We start from the raw sequence: 22,751 nt of genomic DNA on the forward strand, positions 1-22,751 counted from the left end.
ATTAATCCTGTTTTGCATGTAAGGCTCACTGTAATTTTAAGGGTAGAGTCTCTGCAGACAAGATATGACTATTATGAATTTGTTTCATACATTGCCAGAATACAGTCAATCTTACCTAAAGATAATGTTTTCTAAATCAAAAGGATACTCAATGATTCCCGTAGTTGGCACTCTGACTCTGAGAATATCTTGCTGAGTTGGCACAAATGAGGGCAAGGCAATACGATCAATGTCAGTAAGGTAACTGCAAAATAAGACACACACACACGTAAGTAAATGTTTTGATGTAATGAATCCAAATATTTAATCAAAATATGGAGTAGTAAGCGTAATCATTTACCCACAAACCAAGTGGAAGAACTATATACTTAACATAAAGAACCGATCATCTGAATATGTGCAATAATCACCTTCTCTAGGCTATTAACATATAACTGAAATGAGCAACTTTATTTGTTTAGACAAAAGCTTCATAAATTTAAGGGAATCTCTACACTGCAATTAAAATCTGCAGCTGACTCGGGCTTGTAAGGCTCTAGCTGTGGAACTGCAGTGTAGACGTTCTGGTTACAGCTGCAGCCCAAGTTCTAAGACCCTCCCACATTGCAGGGTCGTGGAGCCCAGGGTTCCAGCCCAAACTGGAACATCTACACCACAGTTAAACAGCCCCAGTCAGCCAGCACGGGCCAGCTGCAGGAGTCTAACTGCAGTGTAGACATATGCTATGACAGGAGTTTTCTTACTGCTCTTGATATTGAAGTGATTTATCCAGTTTCTGTGCTTTACATTAATAACAGAATGAAACAAACAGGTATCTACTCAAATGGATTGATTAGTCATGTCTAATTACATTTATAGATAAAGGAAATCAGTAAGGGTTTCCTGCCTTTAATGCAGTTAATCTAGAAATCAGATTTCACAAGATTTGTGGTTTATAGAGCCAGGATTTCGTCCGACTGTCACATTCTTGTGCTTAGATAAATAAGCATTACATGAGGAAGTCAGAGACCACTCAAAAGAGTGCTACAAATACATACAGAACAAGACACATCCCAAACTATGCTCATCGACCACAGAAATCACCCCATACTTACAGAAGGCGGCTCTTATTTTTAATAGACAAAACACAAAGCTACCCTTTCTGCCCGGCCATCTGTCCCAAACAAATCTCAACTAAAGATGGGCACCAAAATGCACAGTTACATTTTCATAACCAGGAACTCTAGTCTCCTAGAACAGACGTTTAGTGCACTTTTTCCTTCTTCAAGGAGCTAGAGCAAATCACCAGATTACTTCTGTGACCTCAGAACTAGAATTTAGACCACACTAGACAAAGGAAGATTTACCTCACAATGAAGTTCGAGAACTTTCAAATAAGGATAATTTGTACACCAAATTTCATTCCCTAATTTACGTACTTTTAAAACTACTGTTACATAAACTCACTGCCCTGCCTGCTTGATGTTGATGTATTTTGTTCAGCTGTTTTCAAGCTCTCCCCAAAGGGAAATTTAATTATGTACCAGCTGTCCTGACCTCAGCATTAGGAAGGAGGGTAACTGACTAATGATTTCAGTGTGCTCAGAAAGAGGAAGATATTTGGAAACAAACATTTTATACAGAATTATTTTAAATTTTAGCATAAATCTCAGACTAATTTAAAAGGTAGGTGAAATTTTCAGACCAAGGGATATACAGGAGTAGATGATGTAAGCAGGATGAGTCCACCATTCTTCGTAGCTCTGGAAGAAGCCTGGGGTTAACCTTGTGCTAGCACTGTGTACTTACTATTTAGCAGAGTCTGAGAGCTGGTACTCTCTCCGTCTATCATAGCACTCTTGGATTCCTGGATCTGCCCAGAGCTTCTTGATTGCTTCCACTTGTTTTCTTTCTAGCCCTGTTACTCTGTCCACCTCTACTTCTCGGATCAGCTGAGCATTTTCCTAATTAAATGAAAAAATGAAACCTGTATGACTAAAATTTGTTACAGGAGGATAGGTTCACTGGCTATGAAGGCATGGAGTGTATCCTACACTTTAACTGGCGTTAACGGTACGTTAATAGAAGAACTTCAACAAGGAGCATGGGTGAAGACAAGCAGCAAAAAGGTAAATCACCTGAAAAAACAAACAGACATAAGGAATACATCAGCACTGAGTGCTTTGTTGGCACCAAGCAAAGAAATAAGTCACCCTAACATGGCCATTATCTGCAATTCAATACTACTGTACCCTATTGACGGAAGGAGATTTTTATGGTAAAGGAAAGCATTTCAAAACAGCTGAAGCTAAAATAAAAGATTGAAAATCTCACCAACATGATCACTTATCTCTGGTTTCAGAGTAGCAGCCGTGTTAGTCAGAAAAGGTGGAAGTACGCATACCAACTGTAAGAGTCCAATCCATTGAGATGAGCTATCATCAGCAGGAGGGAAAAAAAACCTTTGAAGTGATCATTGAGATGACCCATAGAAGGTGTGAGGAGAACTGAACATAAGGAAATAGATTCAATTAGTGTAATGACCCAACCATTTCCAGTTCTCCTCACACCTTCTATGGGTCATCTCAATGATCACTTGAGCTATCATCAGCAGGAGAAAAAAAACCTTTCATCTCAATGGATTGGACTCTTACAGTTGGTGTGCGTACTTCCACCTTTTCATGTTCTCTGTATGTATAAATATCTTCTGTGTGTTCCATTCTATGCATCCAAAGAAGTGAGCTGTAGGCCCACGAAGGTTTATGTTGAAATAAATTTGTTATTCTCTAAGGTGCCACGAGTACTCCTCTACTTTTATCTCTGTACATTTAATTAATCTTAATTTCTAAGTGTACTAACTTTAAAGTTATGATGGGTGTTTTATTTCAGTACAAACAAAGCTTTCCAACTGACAATCAGATATCTTCTTAAATGTTTGCTAAACTGGGGCCATAGTGCTGTAGGCCTTTAACATTTCTGTAAGGCATGACTGGAGCTGAGATCATCTGCAGTAAGAGTGATTCTAAGTTTTTTACCATGGATTGTGGTACCCTGAATCTCTGTTTTGACCATTGAACCCCTTGCAGTTAGAAGAGGTGCCAAAAGACACACACTCCTACTGCTGCCCTTTAGGACACAGCATCTGATAATAAAGGCCTGTACTAGGAGAATGATAAGTTTGACTGTGGTTATAAATTGAGGGCTGAAATTACATTTCTGCCCTTCTACAAAAATGTAATCCCAAAAAACTGTGTGTGTACTTAATACTAGAAGCAAGCACCATTTATTCATTTGTTTAATGAAATGAATGATATGTAGTGTTTGCCGAGTATTGCTATGTGTGGCTCTCCTTGCTGTGAACTGGCACTAGGAGAACTAGGAATACCTGGTTTGCCAAGACTTCTGCCAGTACGTTAGTAGCTAGATTATTTATACTGTTCTTTATGATCTATAATCTGCGATTGTTTCACACACACACACCCACACACCCAAGGAGTGTTGTTATGCTGGGTTCCAACCTGGAATTGGGCAACTTTGTTTGAGGAAGCAATTAAATCATTCAAGTATTTGAGGCACTAGCTGCTCCAGACAGGATGTCTAGAACATTGCTGTAAAAGCCATTCTGGTTCTACAGGTTTGCTATTTGAACTTAATTTGCTGATCTTTGCTTTAATTGTACTTTTTTCATACAATTTCAAGACCTATGTGAATTTGCACCACTTGAGAATCTGACCCTACATATCTGTATTGCATAAACATCTTTACAGAGATTTAAAATGTGACTTTTTAAATACACTTACAATTTTAATAAAATTTCCAATGCAAAAAATTATTGATTATCCCTTTGTAATGATATTGTCATGTTATAGCTGAATTTATTCAGTTTGACCTTTTATTTCTTGGGAAGTACCAATTATGGATTTTAGTTTCTCTTCCAAAATCAACTGCTTTCCTAAAATGGCCCTGGCATAATTATAATGACCACTTCTCTAACTTAAATGCCTCCCACAAAACATAAGGGAAAGTTCTCACTGACATTTTTTTCAAAATATTGTTGCACATGTTCATTAATACACTGGAAAAAGGTCTCTCTTTAAAAAAAAGTGAAACAAAAGAGAGGAATCTATCTCGTCTTTGTCATTCCCATACTTCTAGCCAAGTGTACACTGATGCTGTCACAGTTGCAGGGTACCTGTATTCCTCCCCATCATCCCTCGAGGTATCCACTTAAGGTTTCTAACTCCAGTCATCATCTCTCTTGAGTGGAGGTCTAGGGGGCTTTAAGGCTGCACAGTTTCCCTGCCTTACGCTGTGGTATCCCCATTGAACCAGTCTGCCTACAGGCCAGCATCTGTGTTTTGCCTTCTTGCTTTGAGGGCTATGAACAGGCTGTTACTGGAAGTTAGCTCTAGAAGGCCAAAGTCTAACTGCTCTGCAAGCGGAGGTGATACCTCTCTGGGGGTGTTTATTTCTGGCTCTTGGAGGAGCTGTGATGGTTGCAATATTTGTCTCAGATGCATCATCTGAACCCATCTTAGATGCTAAATGTTTTGAGGCGGTTTCAACTTTAGATAAAAATCAAATCTATTCTAGATCAGGAATCAGAAACTTAGATTTCATTTTCATTCCAAAGTTTTACCACTGACTTAAATGTTACCAGGATTTCATCCAGAATAAATGTCCAGCCATTAAAGTGATGGCAGAACTGGTATCTGGCTAATTGACAGGGATACATAATAATTGTTTGCTGTATTTTAACACATGCAGAAGTCAATCCCTATTCAGCAAAACATTTAAGCAAGTTAATTGCTTTGCTGAATCATGGGTCTAAGTACAAACTTCCTAGGTCGGTCGACAGTATTGGGTACTAAATAAATACACACATGGAACATTTAAATGTCATACTTTTGTGTGTGTGTGTGTGTGTGTGTATATATATAAATATATATACACACACACACTCTTCAGTGAGTATTCTAGATCTCTCCAGAAGCATCTGATTTTCCAAGACAGAAGACGATTCATAGGGTGCATGCTGTAGTAGACTGAGGATGAGCCCTTGAAATCTCAAGGATATGCATTAAACTTTTCAACCTTTAAGTAAATAATAGCGAAGCCAGAAAAAATAATGTTTCTCTGGGGAACACAGAGGGGAAAAACAAATTGCTATTATTCATACAGGGTGAAATTCACCCTCTGCAGCAGGCTAGACAAGGCCTAACCATCACTTAAGTTCCACTTTAGCCATATTTTGAGGGTTTAAGTGGGATGGAAGTAGCGCACAGGCTACTTCCTGGTCCTCTGCCCAAGAGCAAATGTCACCCATAGATTCTTATTACAAAGCTCTTGTTAGAGATTAATTTGTTTATTCAAGATTTCAAATATTTCAAGCAAACTTCCATACTTTTTTTTTTAGACCAATTACTAGTCTCTTCTCACCACTCTGATGTATTTTTATTTTTAAGTGCAGCATGAGATTTGCCACAGATTGTACTATCTGAAAATTCAACAAATGTTAGGGCTATATGCAGATTTATATTCATCATATTTTGGGGAATAGGGTGGACGTTTCTGAATTGGGAAGACCTGAATATTGACCACCTGCATGTCTTCAATTATGTCTGTTTTTCAGGCACCTATAGGGCATGTGTCACAAAGCATAGTGCTGACAGGTCTTTGCATTTATTGTATTACGACAGTGCCTACATCATTTTTGACCTGGCAGAAAGAGTTTTCTACCCTGAAAACTCTCTCAATTCCATACCCACATTTAAATCATACAAAATGTTCTGAAAATAATTAACATTGTTATTTTTTTTTCCTGGACTCTTCGTACTGAGGTCCAAATAATATAGCCCAAATGCCTACTGTAAAGAAAAATCTCAACAAAAAACAGTATTTCACTGATTTATTTTCCACAGTAATTCATCAAATTTGGAATTACCTTTTTTATTACAATTAATCTGCTCTTAAGAGTGCCAACATCAAAGGTAAACTCCGATTTTACTGAAGTATTCCTTATTTATTTTGCAAATGTAAAGGATATGCTCTGACTGATATTGCAGAACCCCTTTTGTACCTAAAGATGCTGTACACTGTAAAAAGCCCGGGTATCATTTCTTCTGGGTCCTTCACAAAGAAGGCTGAATGCAAGAAGCTATGTGAAATTAGCTATTGTCTTAAACAGGATAACAGATTTAGCTGGACAGTATTTGTCATTCCCATCCACACCTGTGGCTCACACACTGGTCCACTGCAGCAGAAGAAAAGCTCTGCCTGTTACTTTACATTTTATTTAGGTATTGGTACCTGAGAGGAGCGAGTACCCGGACACAAACTTTCTAGCATAAGCTCCCACTCCCATTGTGAAGTACAATTATTCTTGCAAAATGATTCCACACACTACAAATAAATCTGCTGTCAGGCAACAAACTTCACAATTTCCCAAATCCTATAACTTTGCTTTCATTCACACACCTTGCTTCAACTTCCTTAAATGGGATATCTGAGTTATGCTTCTTGTAATTTTAACTGCTTTGTTTTATTTTGGGTGCAGAAAAATTGAATTCTCCAGAATATTGTAATCTAAGTGATGATGAATTTTATACTTTTAATATTATTGCAGAATGAAGAAATAGTCTCTCATTTGACAGCCTTGAATTTGTCCGCAATGTAAGTGCATTTTTTTGGTAAACACATTTTAAATAATGACTTAAAAAATAAACATTTCTACTACAATTTAGGTAAATATTAATGAAAATGTTTCAAACACTGCAAAATTGTTTCCATTTTGAAATTGTGCAGAACACTGTTTTCTTGTTTTTCAGCCTGATGTAAGATGGAGCTAATCTTACAAAGAGAATGAGATGGCCAGCAGCTTCCCCAAAGGGGGAGTTTGCTATTCATGGATATGGGCATGTTGGAGTATTGCACCAGTGTAAGTTAATGGAGGTCTGGGAACCAAAAAGCAAGGGGAGTGCTAGATACTCAGACTTTAGACTGACTTGCTATTAGTTCAATTAGGAAGGATTTATTTCACAATTGTCTAAACCGGCAAAGCTCAGGTAGATAACTAGTGCCATGGTGGGATCCAAGCAATCACTTTGTCCAGTTACTGTTTCACTTCAGGTGTAGGCTAACCTGGGTGGCATTGTTCTTCCCAGTGTAACCAAAGGTGAAGACCAGCCTTATAACAGTCCACAATATAGCAAAAATCTTAATACTGAGAGACCAGTGACTGAATCAGTACTATTCCATTGCATTTGTCTTTCTTCCTCCCTCAAGTAAAATTGTTGCTGCCTTTGAAGCAGCACTGTCTATAAAAAAAAAAAGCATTTACAGTTACATTAATTGGCACCTTGATTTTTGTTTAAGTTAGAAGAAAATGGAACCTCTATACTGACTGGCTATTTGGATTTAAGAATAACATTGTAACCAACCTGGTTTTCTAGCTCATGTTCCCAAATAAAACAGCCTGCCCCCGGGGGTAGGGGCAAGGAGCGTGCCGAGGCGCTGTGCTGACCATCTTGTGCTTACCCCCGCCAGGGTCCCGAAGGAGACACCGCGGACATGCCGGCCCGTGCAGTGGGAGCGCCCCGGACTCGTGCTGCGGGACAGGTAAGGGCGAGGTCGCTCAGAGCGCGCCCCAGCCAACAACGCGCCCCGCTGCCTGAGCGGCGTCGGCGGCGGCTCAGCGACCCTGGCCCGGGTCCCGCCTCCGCGTGGGGCGCAGCCGCCGCCCGGAGCTTTGCGGCCATTTAAAGGCCAAGTCCCCGCCCCCTCCCGGCTGGCTGGGCGGGGCTCGGCTCCTATTGGTCGGGGGCGGGGTACAAAGCCCGAAGCGGCCCACGCGCGAGTGGCGGAGGTTGCCGCAGCTCCCGGAGCTAAGGAGCAGGAGTGAGCGGAGCGTGTGGGGCGGCGGCCGCCGGCCTCTCTGGGGACCCGGCCCTCCCTCTCCCCCCGCCCCGCCCAGCCCGCTCGGGTTCGCTACGTGAGTAAACCTGCTTCGGCCCTGCTGCTTGGCGCGTTAGTATTCTAATGGGGGGGGGGGGAATATCAGCTAATTCAGCCACACGCCGCACTCATTGTATAGCTGTGCCCGGGATTATGTTTTCCGGGACCTTCTCCCACGACCAACAAACGGTCTCTGGATTCTGCTACTAATTTCTGGGTCAGATCTCACCCTATTTCTCCTTCTTTTAATCAGGTAGATGCCAGAAACGAAACTTCCTCATACACTAATTATTATGTGTGCTTCCCATAACAAGGTGGTAGGTAGTGTTTGTGGACTTTTTTGAGACATGGCTGTGTAGTTAATTTTATACATATTATGTATTCTGCAGGATACTTGAGCAAGAAGTCAAAGGAACTGAAATTGTGTGTTCTTACCTTGTTTTGCTCAGATGTGTATGGTATTTTTAGAGTATCCATCGCTCTGATCATAGCTTGTATGGCAGTAAATATGTTTTGATAAACCAGTTTTGTGAAGCTTTTCCTATCTTCATCTGTGTAACCTGACCCATGAATAATCCTCATCTGTTTAATAAAGGTGCTCTTTCCACTTTCTCCTGTGCCTGCAAAAAAACAAAAAACCACAAACATGAGTTTTTCCATGCACATTCTTTTCTACATATGCTACAAACACAAACTACACTAGCTCTGGAAAGACACAGACATTCCAGTTTGTTTAAGTATGTTTGTGTATGATTTACATAGGAGACTGCACCAGTGATGCAATTAATTAATTTACATTACTGATTTATCCCTCCCCATAAAAAAAGTTTGTTCCCATTTGACTTCTAAATCTGAGATATGCAAAATGCTAAAGAACACAAAGGCCAGCCAACTTTGATTATGAAAATGGGCAGTGTGTTACTAAAGCTTTCAGGTGGGGAGGAGGAAGTAGTCTGAAGTGCAGCCCCGCCCCTAAAATAAACTTATTTCATCATTTTCTTACAAGTAATAACTGTGAAAGTAAAGTTGCAAATGTGGGCATGATGTCTTACTCTGTGAACACTTTCTAAAAGTTACCCTACAAAATGTGCACTGGTTTGTCTTACTCAACTCATCTAATGTTGAAAATTACACCAGGAAACAACTTGTATGTAAATCTCATCTTGTATGATCCATAATAAATTGTTCAAACACAGACTATTCACATTATTGATTTTACTCTTATCATAAATCTAAGCATATAAAAGGGCCAGATTTAGCCACTGCTGGAAAAAAATCACCTTCTACCTTCATACTACAAATACAAATGTCACCTCCTAGTTACCCCTCACTTATCTGTAGCGATCAATACCAGGAAGAAAGAAGAAAGGCAGATCCAGGTAAAGAAATCAGGAAGGCTACTGAGTAGACAGGAAGGTGTAAGTGAAAGAGGGGATGCTCAGCATTAGACCAGTACTGTTATATGGGAGATGTATAAACATTCAATATAGAAGCCATAATAAAACAAACCAAGTTTATATTAAGAGGCTACTAATTCAAAAAAATCCTGCAGTATTCACAGAGAGATTTTACAGCCTGGATTCTGTATATATTGTAATAGCACACTCTGTCTTTGCTCTCAGTGTTTACTTTGCTTTTAAAACATCTGTTCTGTAGCCAGGAAAGAATAATGTACAAACCACAGATAAACAGAATTGCACATTAACAAGTATAAAAGCATAGGCAGGTTGAAGTATATTACATATATAGGAAAAAAATTGATTAGGTTTGCCTTATGATAGTTAAGATGTGTAGAATGGATTATAAAGGTAGCTGTATGCAGCATGAGCTTTAGTGGGTGCATGCCCACTTTGTCGGATGCAAGGCTTGCATGTATCAGAGGCTTGCTTATACATCTATTACCAGTATGGGTCCCACTCTGCTTCTGCTGCCAGACAGGGCAGGGCCAGGGGGTGGAAGGAAGTAAGGTACATTTCTTACCTGTACAGTCACAGTCCAAACACAACTCGTCACATTTTGCTCCTTGTCCTCCTTCTGCCAGGCTGCCTGACCCAGCTTGGCTCTGTGTTCTCCTGACCACCCTAGCACTCAGCAGGGGCTGCCCTGCAGCTTGTTATAGCCATTTGGCTGCAGAGCTAGTAAAAGCCAGTGGAAGGGGAAAACTCACTGTCACATTGGTTTCTCTCCTCCCTTCTCCTCCAGCCAGGCTGCCAATGGGGCTTGGCTCAGCCCTTCCCCCCCAACACCTGCACTCAGCAGGGGCTGCAGCAGCTCCCCTCTAGCTTATAGCAGGGGGACTGGCTAAGGGAGAAGCCTCCCCAGTTAGCTGTTCACCCCAGGGCCTGAACCCAGGATTTGGAGCTATTTCTGACATCCTTGTTCATTAAAGAAAGTTTTGTCAGTTTCAGCCTCCACACACTGCAGTACACCTACAAAACAAAAAGCAATTTGAGCCCCTATGTCCTAAGGGCATTTCAGGTGTTTATAAAGAGGGTGGAATGAAAACTACTATTTCTTTCAAAGTTTCCCTCCAATCCCTTTGTGGTTTTGTTTATCGGGCTATTTGCTTTCCCTGTGAATCTTTAGGTTTTTTTACCAAAATTGCTTTGCCCAAAATAAACCCTGATCAGCAGAACACATCTTCTCCATGTGGTTTTGTTTTAAAAAACAGTAACATTTCAAAGAGGATCTGCAAGAAGTTTAGACATTACAGCCATGATCCTCTAGCTGGGGAAAGAATGGGATAGATTTGAACTTGGAAATGGTTCCTGATTTTGATTGTATTTTTTGTGTATTATATTATTGAAGATCGCCTCATCCAGGGGGCACAAAAGAACAGCCCCAGCTTTGGTCACTACCCCACCCCCCAACAACAACAAGTGAAATTAACAAGGATGCCAGAAATAGCTCTGAATCCCATGTTCAGACCAGAGTGAACAGCTAAGTTTAAACTGTTCCTGTGCAGGCAGCAGGCTACCTGGGGAGGCTTCTCCCTCAGCCAGTCCCCCTGCTACAAGCTAGAGGGGAGCCCTGCAGCCCCTGCTGAATGTAGGGGTCGGGAGAAATGGGGAGCCTAGCCACTTCCGGCAGCCTAGCTGGAGGAGAGAAACAACAAACAAATGTGACAGTGAGTTTTCCCTTTCCAAGCTTTTATTAGCTTTGCGTTTGAACTTTTTGTTAAGGGGTGAAAGTAAGCCAGTACTGAATGCTCCATTTATTTGCCGGTACGCTACTGCACCCTTTTTTACCGGTACTCTGAACTGGCCCGTACCGGCTTACTTTCACCTCTGCATGTGGGCCAGATATTCTATATTCATGTTAGTCTATAACGTGCCACAAGACAGTCTGGATCTGTAAAAAGCAACAAACATGGCTACCCCTCTGATATATTCATGTTATTATCACATACACACAAATAATTCCGCAACTGTGCAAAAAAATTACATTTTTAAATTCAGGTGCAATTCAAATATTTGAGAGTTTTCACAAAACTTAGACTAAACTAGTGCAAATAATCCACTATGCCAATAAGCTGGACAATTAAAAACACTTCACAACTAGCAAATATTTGTCAGGGAGAGTCAAACTCATGATTCAGACAAGAACACTTGTAACAAGGACTGGCTGAATTCAATTTTTTTAAAATAATGTTTATATATAATATCAATGTTCATTTAAAGCTTTTTTTCATTTTTATCTATTTAAATTTTTCCACAGTTGTGCAAAATTATGGGGGAGGCAGCTCAGAAATTTAACAACAATTGACATTGTGATTCAAAACGTAAAAGCTTTATAATCGTTAAAACACAATTTGTCAACATCACATACATGTCCAAATATCCTTAAACGAAACTCTAAGAAATATGGCTTCTCCTGTTCCATCTTTTCCTTTAGCACTGCATTATCATTGAGCATAAGAACCAAGAGCTAGATATTTACTCATCCAATTTCTGCTGAACCTTCAGCAGTTCACTTAACTTGCAGCAAGTAAGTTAAAAACAAATCTATTACTAAAACAAAATTAAAAGGAGTGGGGAGATCCTTGCACAGCAAGATTGTGAACAAACAAGAAAGGTTCTGCAGTTACTGTTAAATCAGTTCAAATGTGTTTTACTAGAACAAAAAAGAGTAAATTATTAACTATGAATAGACATTAACAAATAGTGCTTTTAAACATAATTACCCTTTGCAATTTTTAATGAAATCTTTTGTAAGTTAAACTTTCTTCTAAAACATGTATATTTTAGCCTAAGAAGTGCCAAAACTCAAACAGTAAATAAGGAATGAAAGAAGTTATCTAATGAGTATCAGAATCTGTTGGCAGGTTAAAGCTTAAGAAAGTTTGCCTTCTAACATAGTCAATACAAACAGAAGTTTTCCCCCCTCTCAATCTATCCTTTGCAGTAAGAGTAAGAGAATATTATACTTTGAGCTAGAGAATCCACTCCCTCAGGGAGTTTTACATTTACAGGCCCACAGATTAACAAAAATCCAAATATTGATTTAAGGAGCAATTTTTTTTAATGTTTCCTCAGTAGAGTATTACAACACCCTAATAGTTAACACTCTTGACTCCACTGAGGTCACCAAAGGCTAAATTTGTCTGGCAGGAAATCATCTGCATCCTACAAACCAGACTACAGGCACTACATAAGGAACTAAAACAAGATCCTACAATAAAAGGAAAAGTTTAATGAAACCAAAAAGATGATAGCTGTGGCCTAAGCATAATATCTGCTTCCTAGGTACATGACCTCTTCAAAGGAAAACAGGAAAGCAAATTATGAAAGAGAAATCTCTAACCACAGAACATGGTATTCTAATAGGTCCTAACTTTAAAAGCGAATGACAGAACAGCAAAGCTTTTGTTCTTTGTTTTAACTGAAAGTCAGCTAAATATAGAGATGATTGCCCTTGTTTTAAGACGTTCCTTAGAGCAATGTAATTAAAAAGTTATGTATTGCACTTTTGTGAAAAATACTTTTAATGCCAAATACTTTAAAAATCTTGTTTCTATAAAACCAGGAGGCCTCATTTTAGCTCTCAAGCAAAATGCTCTAATTATCTCTGAAACGCCTCATATTTGTTTTTTAAAACAAAAAGGAATAGATCTACCAATGAGGGCACAGCTGGTCAACTGCAGGTTGCCCTACCAGTGAACTCATGAGAGCAAGCTTTACATGAGCCCAACTGGTATTTCTACATTTTCAGCCCATGGGGATTTTCAGCGACTAGCTTTTCTCCACTCCTTTCCTCCTCAGAGCAAATACCAGAATGGTTAACATTCAGAAGTCTGCTGCTCAGTGCTTGCACCACAAAGACTTTACCTGGAGCTCTTCTATGCAGTCTAATAGCAAGTATATTGACATACATTTCTCTATGCAGCCCTGCTCTATTCCCTGTCAATTTTAATGCAAGAGTAAAGCTGCTAGCCCTGGTACACTGGCCAAATTCCATTCTCGGTAATTGCATTTAGCACACCCAAAGTCTTCTTGTAATTTCAGTTCAATCTTCTTCACTTCCTGTCTTGAACTGTGGTCCAGCATTACTGGCTTCAAAAACTCAAATCTGTTTAACAAAAAATGGAAAGCTTCAGAAACTCTAACTCATTGAAAACTCACCTTCCTAATTCAACCCTCGTATAGAGGGTGCAATGGGTTCTGTGCCCACTTCGACCAATAAAGTATTGAGTCCCTAAATGGTTGGGAATCATGCTGCTGTAAACTGGAAAGAGCAGTGCTTACATTATCTACATATTCCTATTAGTTCCTCCTGCTTTATTTTAAACCCTCCAGTTAGTTATTTTCCCTGCCTTAGCTCCTTTCCATCCTCTTGGTGGGTAAGTTACTGTGAAGGATGTGGAAGATGCCTCTGATAGTCTATGAATGTGTGTGATTATGTTGCTTGCTATATGATTACCAGTAGTTAATTTCAGGAGGATTTACTGCCATGTCTGCAGGAAAGGGGACAATGCCCGCAGATTTCCCCATCCACCTATGCTTACTAGTCAATGAAGGTGGCATTCCCTTTGAAGTTTACTCTAACCATACGGGAATCAACTGTTTGACTGGTAACCCCAGGGGACGGCCCCAATCATGTATCCTCAGGGGGCCTTCAGGTGGGGACTGGAACAAAACTTGGCACTGGATAATATCACAGTCCCTCAAGTGCAAGGGAGAAGCAAGGATTGTGGGAAGCAGACTGAACTCCAGTCCTCAGAGGCAAGGATGTCTGCAACAACATAGGCTTACCTAAACTTTAGGTAAAACAGCTACGGATGTAGGCTGTTTGTGCTGTAAAGAACCCTAGTCTTTGTTCTGCTTTCTTCCCACTGCTGAGATTAAATAATATTTTGTTTTGAAAAGGCTGCTTTGGGTCACAGTATTCATCTCTTGGTCACAGCTCCTGAAGGGAACACTAGAACAGAGTCAAAGGTACAGCTAGCCCTGAACCAGAGGTTCTCAAACTGGGGGCGGGGGTGCTGCCCTGGGGGAACCCAGAATGTATTCTTGGGAGCGTGAGAAGCTTGGGGGGGAGGGGCGGAAAACTTACTGCACAATATTCAGAAGGGTGGTGGTATGGTATTGCCATCCTTCCTTCTGTGCTACTGCCTTCAGAGCTGGGCACTTGACCAGCCGCCACCGCGCTCTGCTCTGTCTTCAGAGCTGGGCAGCCAGAGAGCAGCGGCTGCTGACTGACCACCTGCAGGGCGGGATGGGATGTACACTACTACAGACACAAAGAAGGGGGACACGATCAAGTAAATTTGAGAACTGCCCTGAATCATTACTGTAACATTCATTTTGCACACCTCCTGAATGTTAATTCAGTTATTTGCCACTTGCATCCAACATGTAATTTAAGCCACTGCTGAACTTGATCAATAATCCACAGTGCAACATTTTTACTTGCATTTCTGAAACCTTAGTTAAAAATCTACAATATATACATACAGGTGTGCATAGGGCCCACCTCCTCAACCACAGATTATTGATCTGTTCAGAATGTGACACAAAAATATCCTTTAGTTACAAATTGATTGACAAAAATAGCTGTAAATATTGAATTTATACATAAACTGGGCTGTAAATATGACTCTGAAATCTGTCAAGGGGATTTTGAATTGGCAGGATATTAAGCACTCTGATCAGTACAAAAAAAAGAAGAAGTCACAAAAATCTTTTCCTTGAACTCACAGTTATCTGGCCCATTTTTCTGAACTAATTGCTCCACCAGTTTTCTGACTTTTATATTTATTAAACAGACTGATTTTTCCCTTTTGTTAGCTTTGTAGTATGCTGGCTCCTACTGAACCATATTCCATTTCTCTTGGAAAGAGGCAACACTTTTCAGTGCTGCTCCTGTGCTTTTAATCTCCCACTTATGATACTAAATCCACATTACCTTGTGTCTATATCATTTCATTTATGAAAAAAACCCACTTTGATTGCTTTTCCCAGTACAAGGATTCACATTTCTATAAAAGAAACACCTTAAGTTAAATTCTTACCTGATTTTAATTTTTAAAATGGCATTTCATACACACCTGATTGATTGTGGTATTAGCAAATACTGCAGGTTACAATTCATGATTCTGCAACATTTAACTTCACAATGCAATGGTCAGATTACTTGATACAGTAATACTTGGTTTATACACCATTACAATTTTGCACTGCTAAAACATATTGGCTGGTACATTCCTTGTATTAAATGACTTATTTAAGGATTTAAACACCAGTGATGACGAGTGCTGCAAAAACTCCAGGCAAAAGGATTTGTTTTCTTTTTAGTTTACTAAACAACCACTCTATATCCAAACCTGTAAAATCTGTGAAGCTGCATGAAGATTGTGCTATTAGAGGTATTCAACCTCTAACTGCTGCATCTGGATAGACAAATCCCCCCAAGGGAAAGATTCTGATTCCAGTTACATCAGTCTAACTGAGAGTTGATTTTAGCCCCAAGCATCTGTTATTTCAAGGGTATACGATAGCTGTGCTCTCCTGCTACAGCCTCCAAACAAGCTCAAGGTTACGAGACGTATACCTGAGACAGGATGTCACAGTATTGCCATCCCCAAATGTTCAAAAATTGAGTCAGGCTCACCAAAAATCATGAGTTTGGCTTTAAAATCATGAGATTATGTAAAAATAATAGATTTGGTGTTCTTTTTATTTGCCTTCTGTTTTTTGTTTGTTTGGGGCTTTTTGAGCATTTAGGGTACGCTTCACATTTTGAAGCTTTCTCCACAGCCATGAGGGCTAGAAACTTACTTTTTCTCTAATAATTAAGGCTGAAATCATCACCTATCCACCTGACTCCAGGAGCTGGGGCTTTAAGGAAAACAATAACTGTCATGACGCTCATGATAAAATCATGAGCGTTGGCAACACTGGTCATGGTGTCAGATCAGAACCTCTCTTCTCTTCCATGCTGCAGAGATTTTGGAACTTTGTTGATTCTCTAGCAAGTAAGAGTTTTTAATGATTGGGAGAGAAAGAGATGGGGCAACTATCCCCAAATGGCTCCCGATTAGCCGCCAACTGTGCACATAGTATTATTTTGGTTACTCCATCTCCCTCAGCCCCTCCCCAGCCTGCTTGTTTGTCTCATCCACCTGCAATGTTGTGCATAGTAGTTAAAAAGTAAAACTAAGGGACCCACTTCAATCCTAATACTGATAACTAGACAGGTGAACCAACTTGGAGACAGTTTAGAAAGAACAGAAGGAATTCAATGTTGTTTTCTCCACAATTATTTCCAAAGGAAGCAGAAATGGTTTGAGTAAGACCTATTATAATACAGCTATAACAAGAGGGGAAAGTGGTCAATTAATATACAGAAAGAGCCAGCAAAACTGTTCCTCAGGAAATGGGATAAATCCTATTGTAGGAGACAAGATTTTCTGTAATTTTTCAGTGGGCAAAATGCGTGAATCTCCTATTCAGTTGAAACTCCCCTCACCAGAATTTCTGACTGCATATCTACAGCCTTGCTTATATTCACAACTGTAAACATTTATAGTACACGCTTGCTAATCACTTTGTTGCTAAAGGATCTTTTTTGTTTAAAACTTGTGAGCGGTTCATGAGGTAAACACTTGTAATATACGGGCCAGGACAGCCTACACATATCTATCCAGACTGTACATGTGTATTAGACAGACATTTTAAACACTAACTGCTGTCCATGAGCATTTGACCAGGCTAAAGGTGACTTGTACCACGAGCAGCCATGCATATAATAACTACTCTGTACCCATCTCCATTGCTGTAGTAGGCAAGATCAGGGCAGGAACCTAACAGCGGGGTGAATCCCTTATATTTCTGCTGTGACAAAGAGAATAGGGAAAGTGGTGGTAAAGCTTCAGGGAGCGGTCACTAATGTTTATGGTCCCAATCCAGAGACCACTGAAGCCAACAGGAACCTCTGAATTGCTTCAGTGTATGCTGAAGATGTCTTATATGAAATTCACTTCTGTGCACTGGGCTATTATAAAGGCTACACTCCACTTATGACCCACTTATATCTTCAAAATGGCTTTCATGGGGTTAATCTGGTGCATAGGCTTATGCTGACTCTCTGCTCACCATTCATGCCTTTCAACTGCTTAGGAATGTGCCCATATGTGATTCAATGTGAACTGGGGTATAATTGCTATTTCATAGTCAAATCCAACCACAGCCCCAGAGTTGCAGTAAGCTAAGCCGATGTCTTCACCCTACACAGGAAGGTAAAGATTGGCCATATGGATCTACGTTCCTGTCGTACATCCGAAAATCTGAGAAAGGCAACAGAAAAAAATTTATTATTTTGAAGTGGCAACCATAGTGACTCATCTGAACAAGAGCTAGAGCTTAAAGTACAAAACGAAAAGGAATAAGGACAAATTAGATTCTACTGTCTGAGATCAATCTCTTTTCTGATTAATTCAAGCAAGGTTGATTCTAGAATAAATAATCTCTCTGATAATAGCCCATTTCATTTATAATCATTCTCTAAAAAGTGCTTTAAATCAGTGCTATTTTCAGAGGGGTGGGGCCTAGTCAATAGAACAAGCAGTGGGAGTCAGAAGCCCTGGGGTTCTTTGGTCTGCTCTGCTCTGCCACTGATTTGCTGTGTGACCTTGGGCAAATCACTTCCCTCCTCTGTTTACCCTCTCACCTTTTTCTTTTCTATTTAGACTGTAAACTCTCTGGGGACTGTCTCATGTAAGTGCAGTGCCTATGCTACTGGGGACCCAATCTTAACTGGAGCCTCTATGTGCCACTGTAATACAAATTAATAACACACAATTGGCAAGTAGTTGTGAGTATACCACACATTTAAGTTGGACCATTTGACCTCTAATCTAAATTTTCAAAAAAAGTCAGATACACATTTTTATATGATTTAGTGGAGAAAATGTCAGTACACAGTAATTTCTGGATTAAGTTTACTAGCTAACATTAAATTACTGTATGAATATTACAAGGTATTAGGAGAACACATAATCTGCAGCCCCTTTAATTCAGTAAACATTCATGAAGAATAACCTGATAAGGTTTCAGTTATGCAAAATACCTACCAAGCTCAGCTCTGTTAGGAGGTATGTGACTTAAGTGGCATCAGCCACCCAAGAAGTGAGAGTGGCTGGCACCTTCTGAAGCAGTGCTGCTTTTATAAAAATATGTGTTACCTTTTTATGATAACTTGTTAATGAATTCTGAACAATGGAATTGTGCTAGATAGCTGCACACACAGACAATCCACCTCCTTTCATAATGTGTTTTATAAATATACACACACACACAATTTCAAATATGGAAAGTCAGGTTGTGAGCCTAGCTGTCATAGCTCATAATCCTTCCTTTTCTACCACTAAAATAAAACAAAAAAATGCAGCTACACGTACACTTATAGGGACAATGCTGCCTTTAGCAGGGGAGTATGGACTGGATGACATACCATTCTAAGATCTGAACCCTCCATACTTGAAACTAGCCCTGCTCAAAATTGTCCACGTAATCAAAAACACAGTGATGTTGCAACATTTTTGCTACAACTCTTTTCTGAGTTCCAAATGCACTGATAGATTTTGCATCTTAAACATAACTCTGGAAAAGTCAAGAAAGAAAAAGCAGTGCTATGTGGTTGGATTAAATAATTTCCCTTAACTCAGTGGTTCTCAACCTGCAGCCCTTAGGCCACTTGCGGCCCAGTCAGCATACAGCTGCGGCCCATGTGACATCCTCAGGGTCATACAGCTAGTATTGGATGCGGCCCACATAACACATGGTGGGCTGCATATGTGGTCCACAATGGTAAATAGGTTGAGAACCACTGCTAACCGATGCACAGGTATGTAGCTTCCTGATCAATTCTGATGCAGTATGTTAACAGCCATTTGTAATGTGCTTTCCATGTTGGGTTTCACCTTTGTTAATGTGTATTCTCACAAACGACCACCACAAAATTATGTAGGGTGAACAGAGAGCAAGTGTGAAAAATCGGGACAGGGGATGGGGGGCTAATAGGTGCCTATAAAAGACAAAGCCCCAAATATCAAACTGTCCCTACAAAATTGGGACATCTGGTCACTCTAAAAATATGGTTCATAGCTGGACAACTTTTTGCTAGATGCTTGAAATTGACGGGATGTGTAATGGAATGCTAGGCTGTATTTTATTATCCAGCCACTAGATGGCACTGTGCATAAAATACCTTATTTAAACAAACCTCAGCCATACCTGGCAGAGCATTACAGGATGTTATGATGAACACATCTGGTGTGTATAAGCAAGCTCTGTAGCCAGTCCATATCTGGCACAGGAACATGACAGGATGTCATGAAATACAAACTGAAGAATACCAAGACTACTGCTTGTTTGAGAATGATTTTAACATTGAAACCTTCTTTCAAAGAAGAATTGTAACTGGAACTTGGATAGTATCACCTTCTTTATTAAATGAATCCTAATATTGCCCCACTGTTGCCTCCCATTTACCATAACAAATCATAAATATAATGAAATATCTAGATGATTCTTTTAAAACACACACATTAAGAACGGCTACTGCTTCATAATCATGGTGCAACTCTGATTTAAGGCAACAGGTTGAAAATGTTAGTAGTGTTTTTTAGTACTTGCAGTGGAAAGGCTGCAAACAATAAATGGTCTTCTCTGTTTAGTCTTCATTTAGTTGGGTACCAGCTGTTTCTACGCACAGGATAAAATAAAAAAAAATCTACTTGCAGTAGCTTGCAGACACAATGCAACTAAAGGTCCTATACTGAATGCTTAATTCTGTACATTTGGAAACAGGATGTTGAAAACAACTTGATGATGGAGATCTGCATTTGCTATTCGCTATACAAAGTTTGGGGATGGGAAGTAAAGGGAGGAGGAGCGAGGTTGGGATGGGGAGGACAGGATACAAGAGGAGTACAAAACTAACTCCAAATCTAAAATTAACATCTCTAAGCTTATCATTGTCATCAGTAGGTATTTTTGCTATGTGGATTCTGAAATAAAAATGACTGAATACCACACATTTTGCTAATATTTTTATGTTCTTTTGTCCATAATGAACATCATAGAGGGAACTTTCCATTGAACTTCAATGTCATATTGAAACTTAGAGTTGGGACCTGAAGAAGAGGGAAATTAAGGCACAGTGGCACATCCAGACAGGAAGGATGAGGCAACGGTGTGACAGGGATTAATATATCTTTTCTCTGACATCAGACCGAAGGTTCTTTATTATTATTTCTGTTATGGCAGAAAGGAACTCCAGTCAATTTTTGATTGGGGCCCCACTATGCTAGGCAAATAACAGAGGACAATCCCTGCCCCAAAGAGATTATAACCTAGATGCAACAACTGAACAATACAGACAGATAGATAGTGGCAGGTTCTGAGAAGATTAAGTAACAATGAAACATAGTTTATCACAAGAGCTGAAGTCTCAGTACCAACCTAAACAATGCCGATTTTTTATTTGAAATATTCTTTTCATTTCAAATACAAGTGACAATAATTATGAAATGGATACATCCTAAGGGCCGTATGAATTGTTGGCCTTTGCTAACAAAAAGCATTTAATCAAGGCTGCCTTTATTGCTTATTTGCCTTAGTACATTTATGAGCAGAGATTAATACTTTGTACAATATGCATTAGAAAAAAAGTAAGTCTGATCATTATTTTCCTTTTTAAGTGTTAGCCTAACTCTGAAAACGGGTTGGGGGGGGGGGAAGGAATGACGATGTGTTGCATGCTAATAAATTCAAGAGATTTAGTATTTTAATTCGTAGCAGTTCTTTCATATGTCTCCCAGACAGCGTGTACAGGCTGTTATTTCTGAAATGATTTATTTGTGTGTGTGTGTCAAAAGTCCTTCAGCAGAAGACAGGCACAAGCAAAATCATACCCTAACTGAGAAAAAAAATCAAACTTAAAAAGGGACATTAACTAGAGGAGCTCTTGGGTTGGTATTTAAACCACAGAAATGTAAGAAATATGCATGGAAAATTTCTCTATTAAGGTTAACTTCATTTTACAAAATGTTCTCACACATACGTCCAAAGAATTGTACTGGCTCAATTTTTATTGCGGAATAGAGGCTCTCTATATAAATTACATCAGATAAACTATGCCTGCTTAAATTTGCCAATGAAACCACTCCAGTTTTTTATTTAAAACACAACATGAACCTAAGACTGTTAAAGCAGAAGTATTTAAATAATTTGGAATTCCTCAGTATAAACATCAATTCCTGGGATTTAATTAAATACTGTTTCATATCTAAGAATTAGCAGTTGAGTTCATCACAGAACTTTTAGACACAATTTTTTGGTAGAAAGATACAGTACTGTCTTAAAAGCAAATATAGTTCTCTAAATTTATTCATCCTTCCTAAAATTTTGGGGCTCAAATATCACTCAGGTTTGAAGCAAAAAGGGAAAAACAATGATGAAAGCAAAGCTAAAAAAGTCCACTGTCACAGATCCTTTGGTTTTTGGTGGGTTGAGGAGGGGGGGGGGGGGAAAGAGCATTCTAAAGACATCTAAAGGTTTCATAAAATCTAAGACACCTAGAATTGTTCCACAGGTTTTTTCCCCCTGAATTTCAACAGAAAGATTATTTCTTTAAAAGAAAATAATAATGTGCTGAACTGTTTGAAATCCAAGCATTGTAGCAGTAAAAACCTGAAAGTGAAACTGACTAAACAAAAGTGAAATTAATTTAAGTGAATTTCCAGTATTAAAGTAAAAAAAAATATTGTACAAATTAAACAAACAGCTTAACTCATTACAAACAAACTAGATTTTTAAAGTTCTCATGTTTAATATACAACACATTATTAGTAACATAAGGGACAAAACCTTTTTGCATTTAACATATGATCTTAAGCGATAGTGTCTCAGCCAAATGTCCTTGTTCCTTCTTTGCACCATATGTAAGTGAAAACCTAGCAGATGGAAATGTTACAGGAAGTTATTTCAATATTTTTGATTCTCTAAATATCACTATCACCCTCACTGCATAGAAACAACCCAGCAGATACAATCAAGTATTGTTTTGATTTGCACTGTTTCATCAAAATAAACTTATTGCTGAGGCTTTCAGACTCTTACAGGCGAACACTCAGAACTGGCCTTCAAATGTGTCCCAGAATCCTTAGCACTTACAGCCCCCACACTTCAAAACAATTTCCACGGGAATCAGTGGAATGGTGTATAGGTCACTCTTGGTGTCAGAGAAAGGCGAGTTAGTTACAAATGATTCAACAAATCAGATTCAGCAGAAAATAGGATGTAGGGAATGAAAGTTAG

At 39.4% G+C, this 22,751-nt stretch overlaps 1 protein-coding gene and 1 long non-coding RNA gene across 2 annotated transcripts in view; one reads left to right on the forward strand and one right to left on the reverse strand.

The window, feature by feature from the left end:
* LOC123372843 (guanine nucleotide-binding protein subunit alpha-14) overlaps positions 1–22,751 on the reverse strand; it is a 54,010-nt gene that overhangs the window by 9,805 nt on the left and 21,454 nt on the right. Inside the window, exons 2-4 of the mRNA XM_045021353.1 lie at positions 8,368–8,552; positions 1,789–1,943; positions 116–244 (exon numbers count right to left, since the gene is read on the reverse strand). Of these exons, the coding sequence (XP_044877288.1) occupies positions 116–244; positions 1,789–1,943; positions 8,368–8,552 (469 nt within the window). The remainder of the gene's footprint in view (positions 1–115; positions 245–1,788; positions 1,944–8,367; positions 8,553–22,751) is intronic.
* Positions 1,998–6,893, forward strand: LOC123372844. Its single transcript, XR_006580471.1, has 3 exons — positions 1,998–2,108; positions 6,605–6,651; positions 6,807–6,893. It is a non-coding gene; the product is annotated as an uncharacterized LOC123372844 (long non-coding RNA).

Source organism: Mauremys mutica, chromosome 6 (genome assembly GCF_020497125.1).
Source record: "Mauremys mutica isolate MM-2020 ecotype Southern chromosome 6, ASM2049712v1, whole genome shotgun sequence".
In the NCBI taxonomy this organism is placed as follows: Eukaryota; Metazoa; Chordata; order Testudines; family Geoemydidae; genus Mauremys; species Mauremys mutica.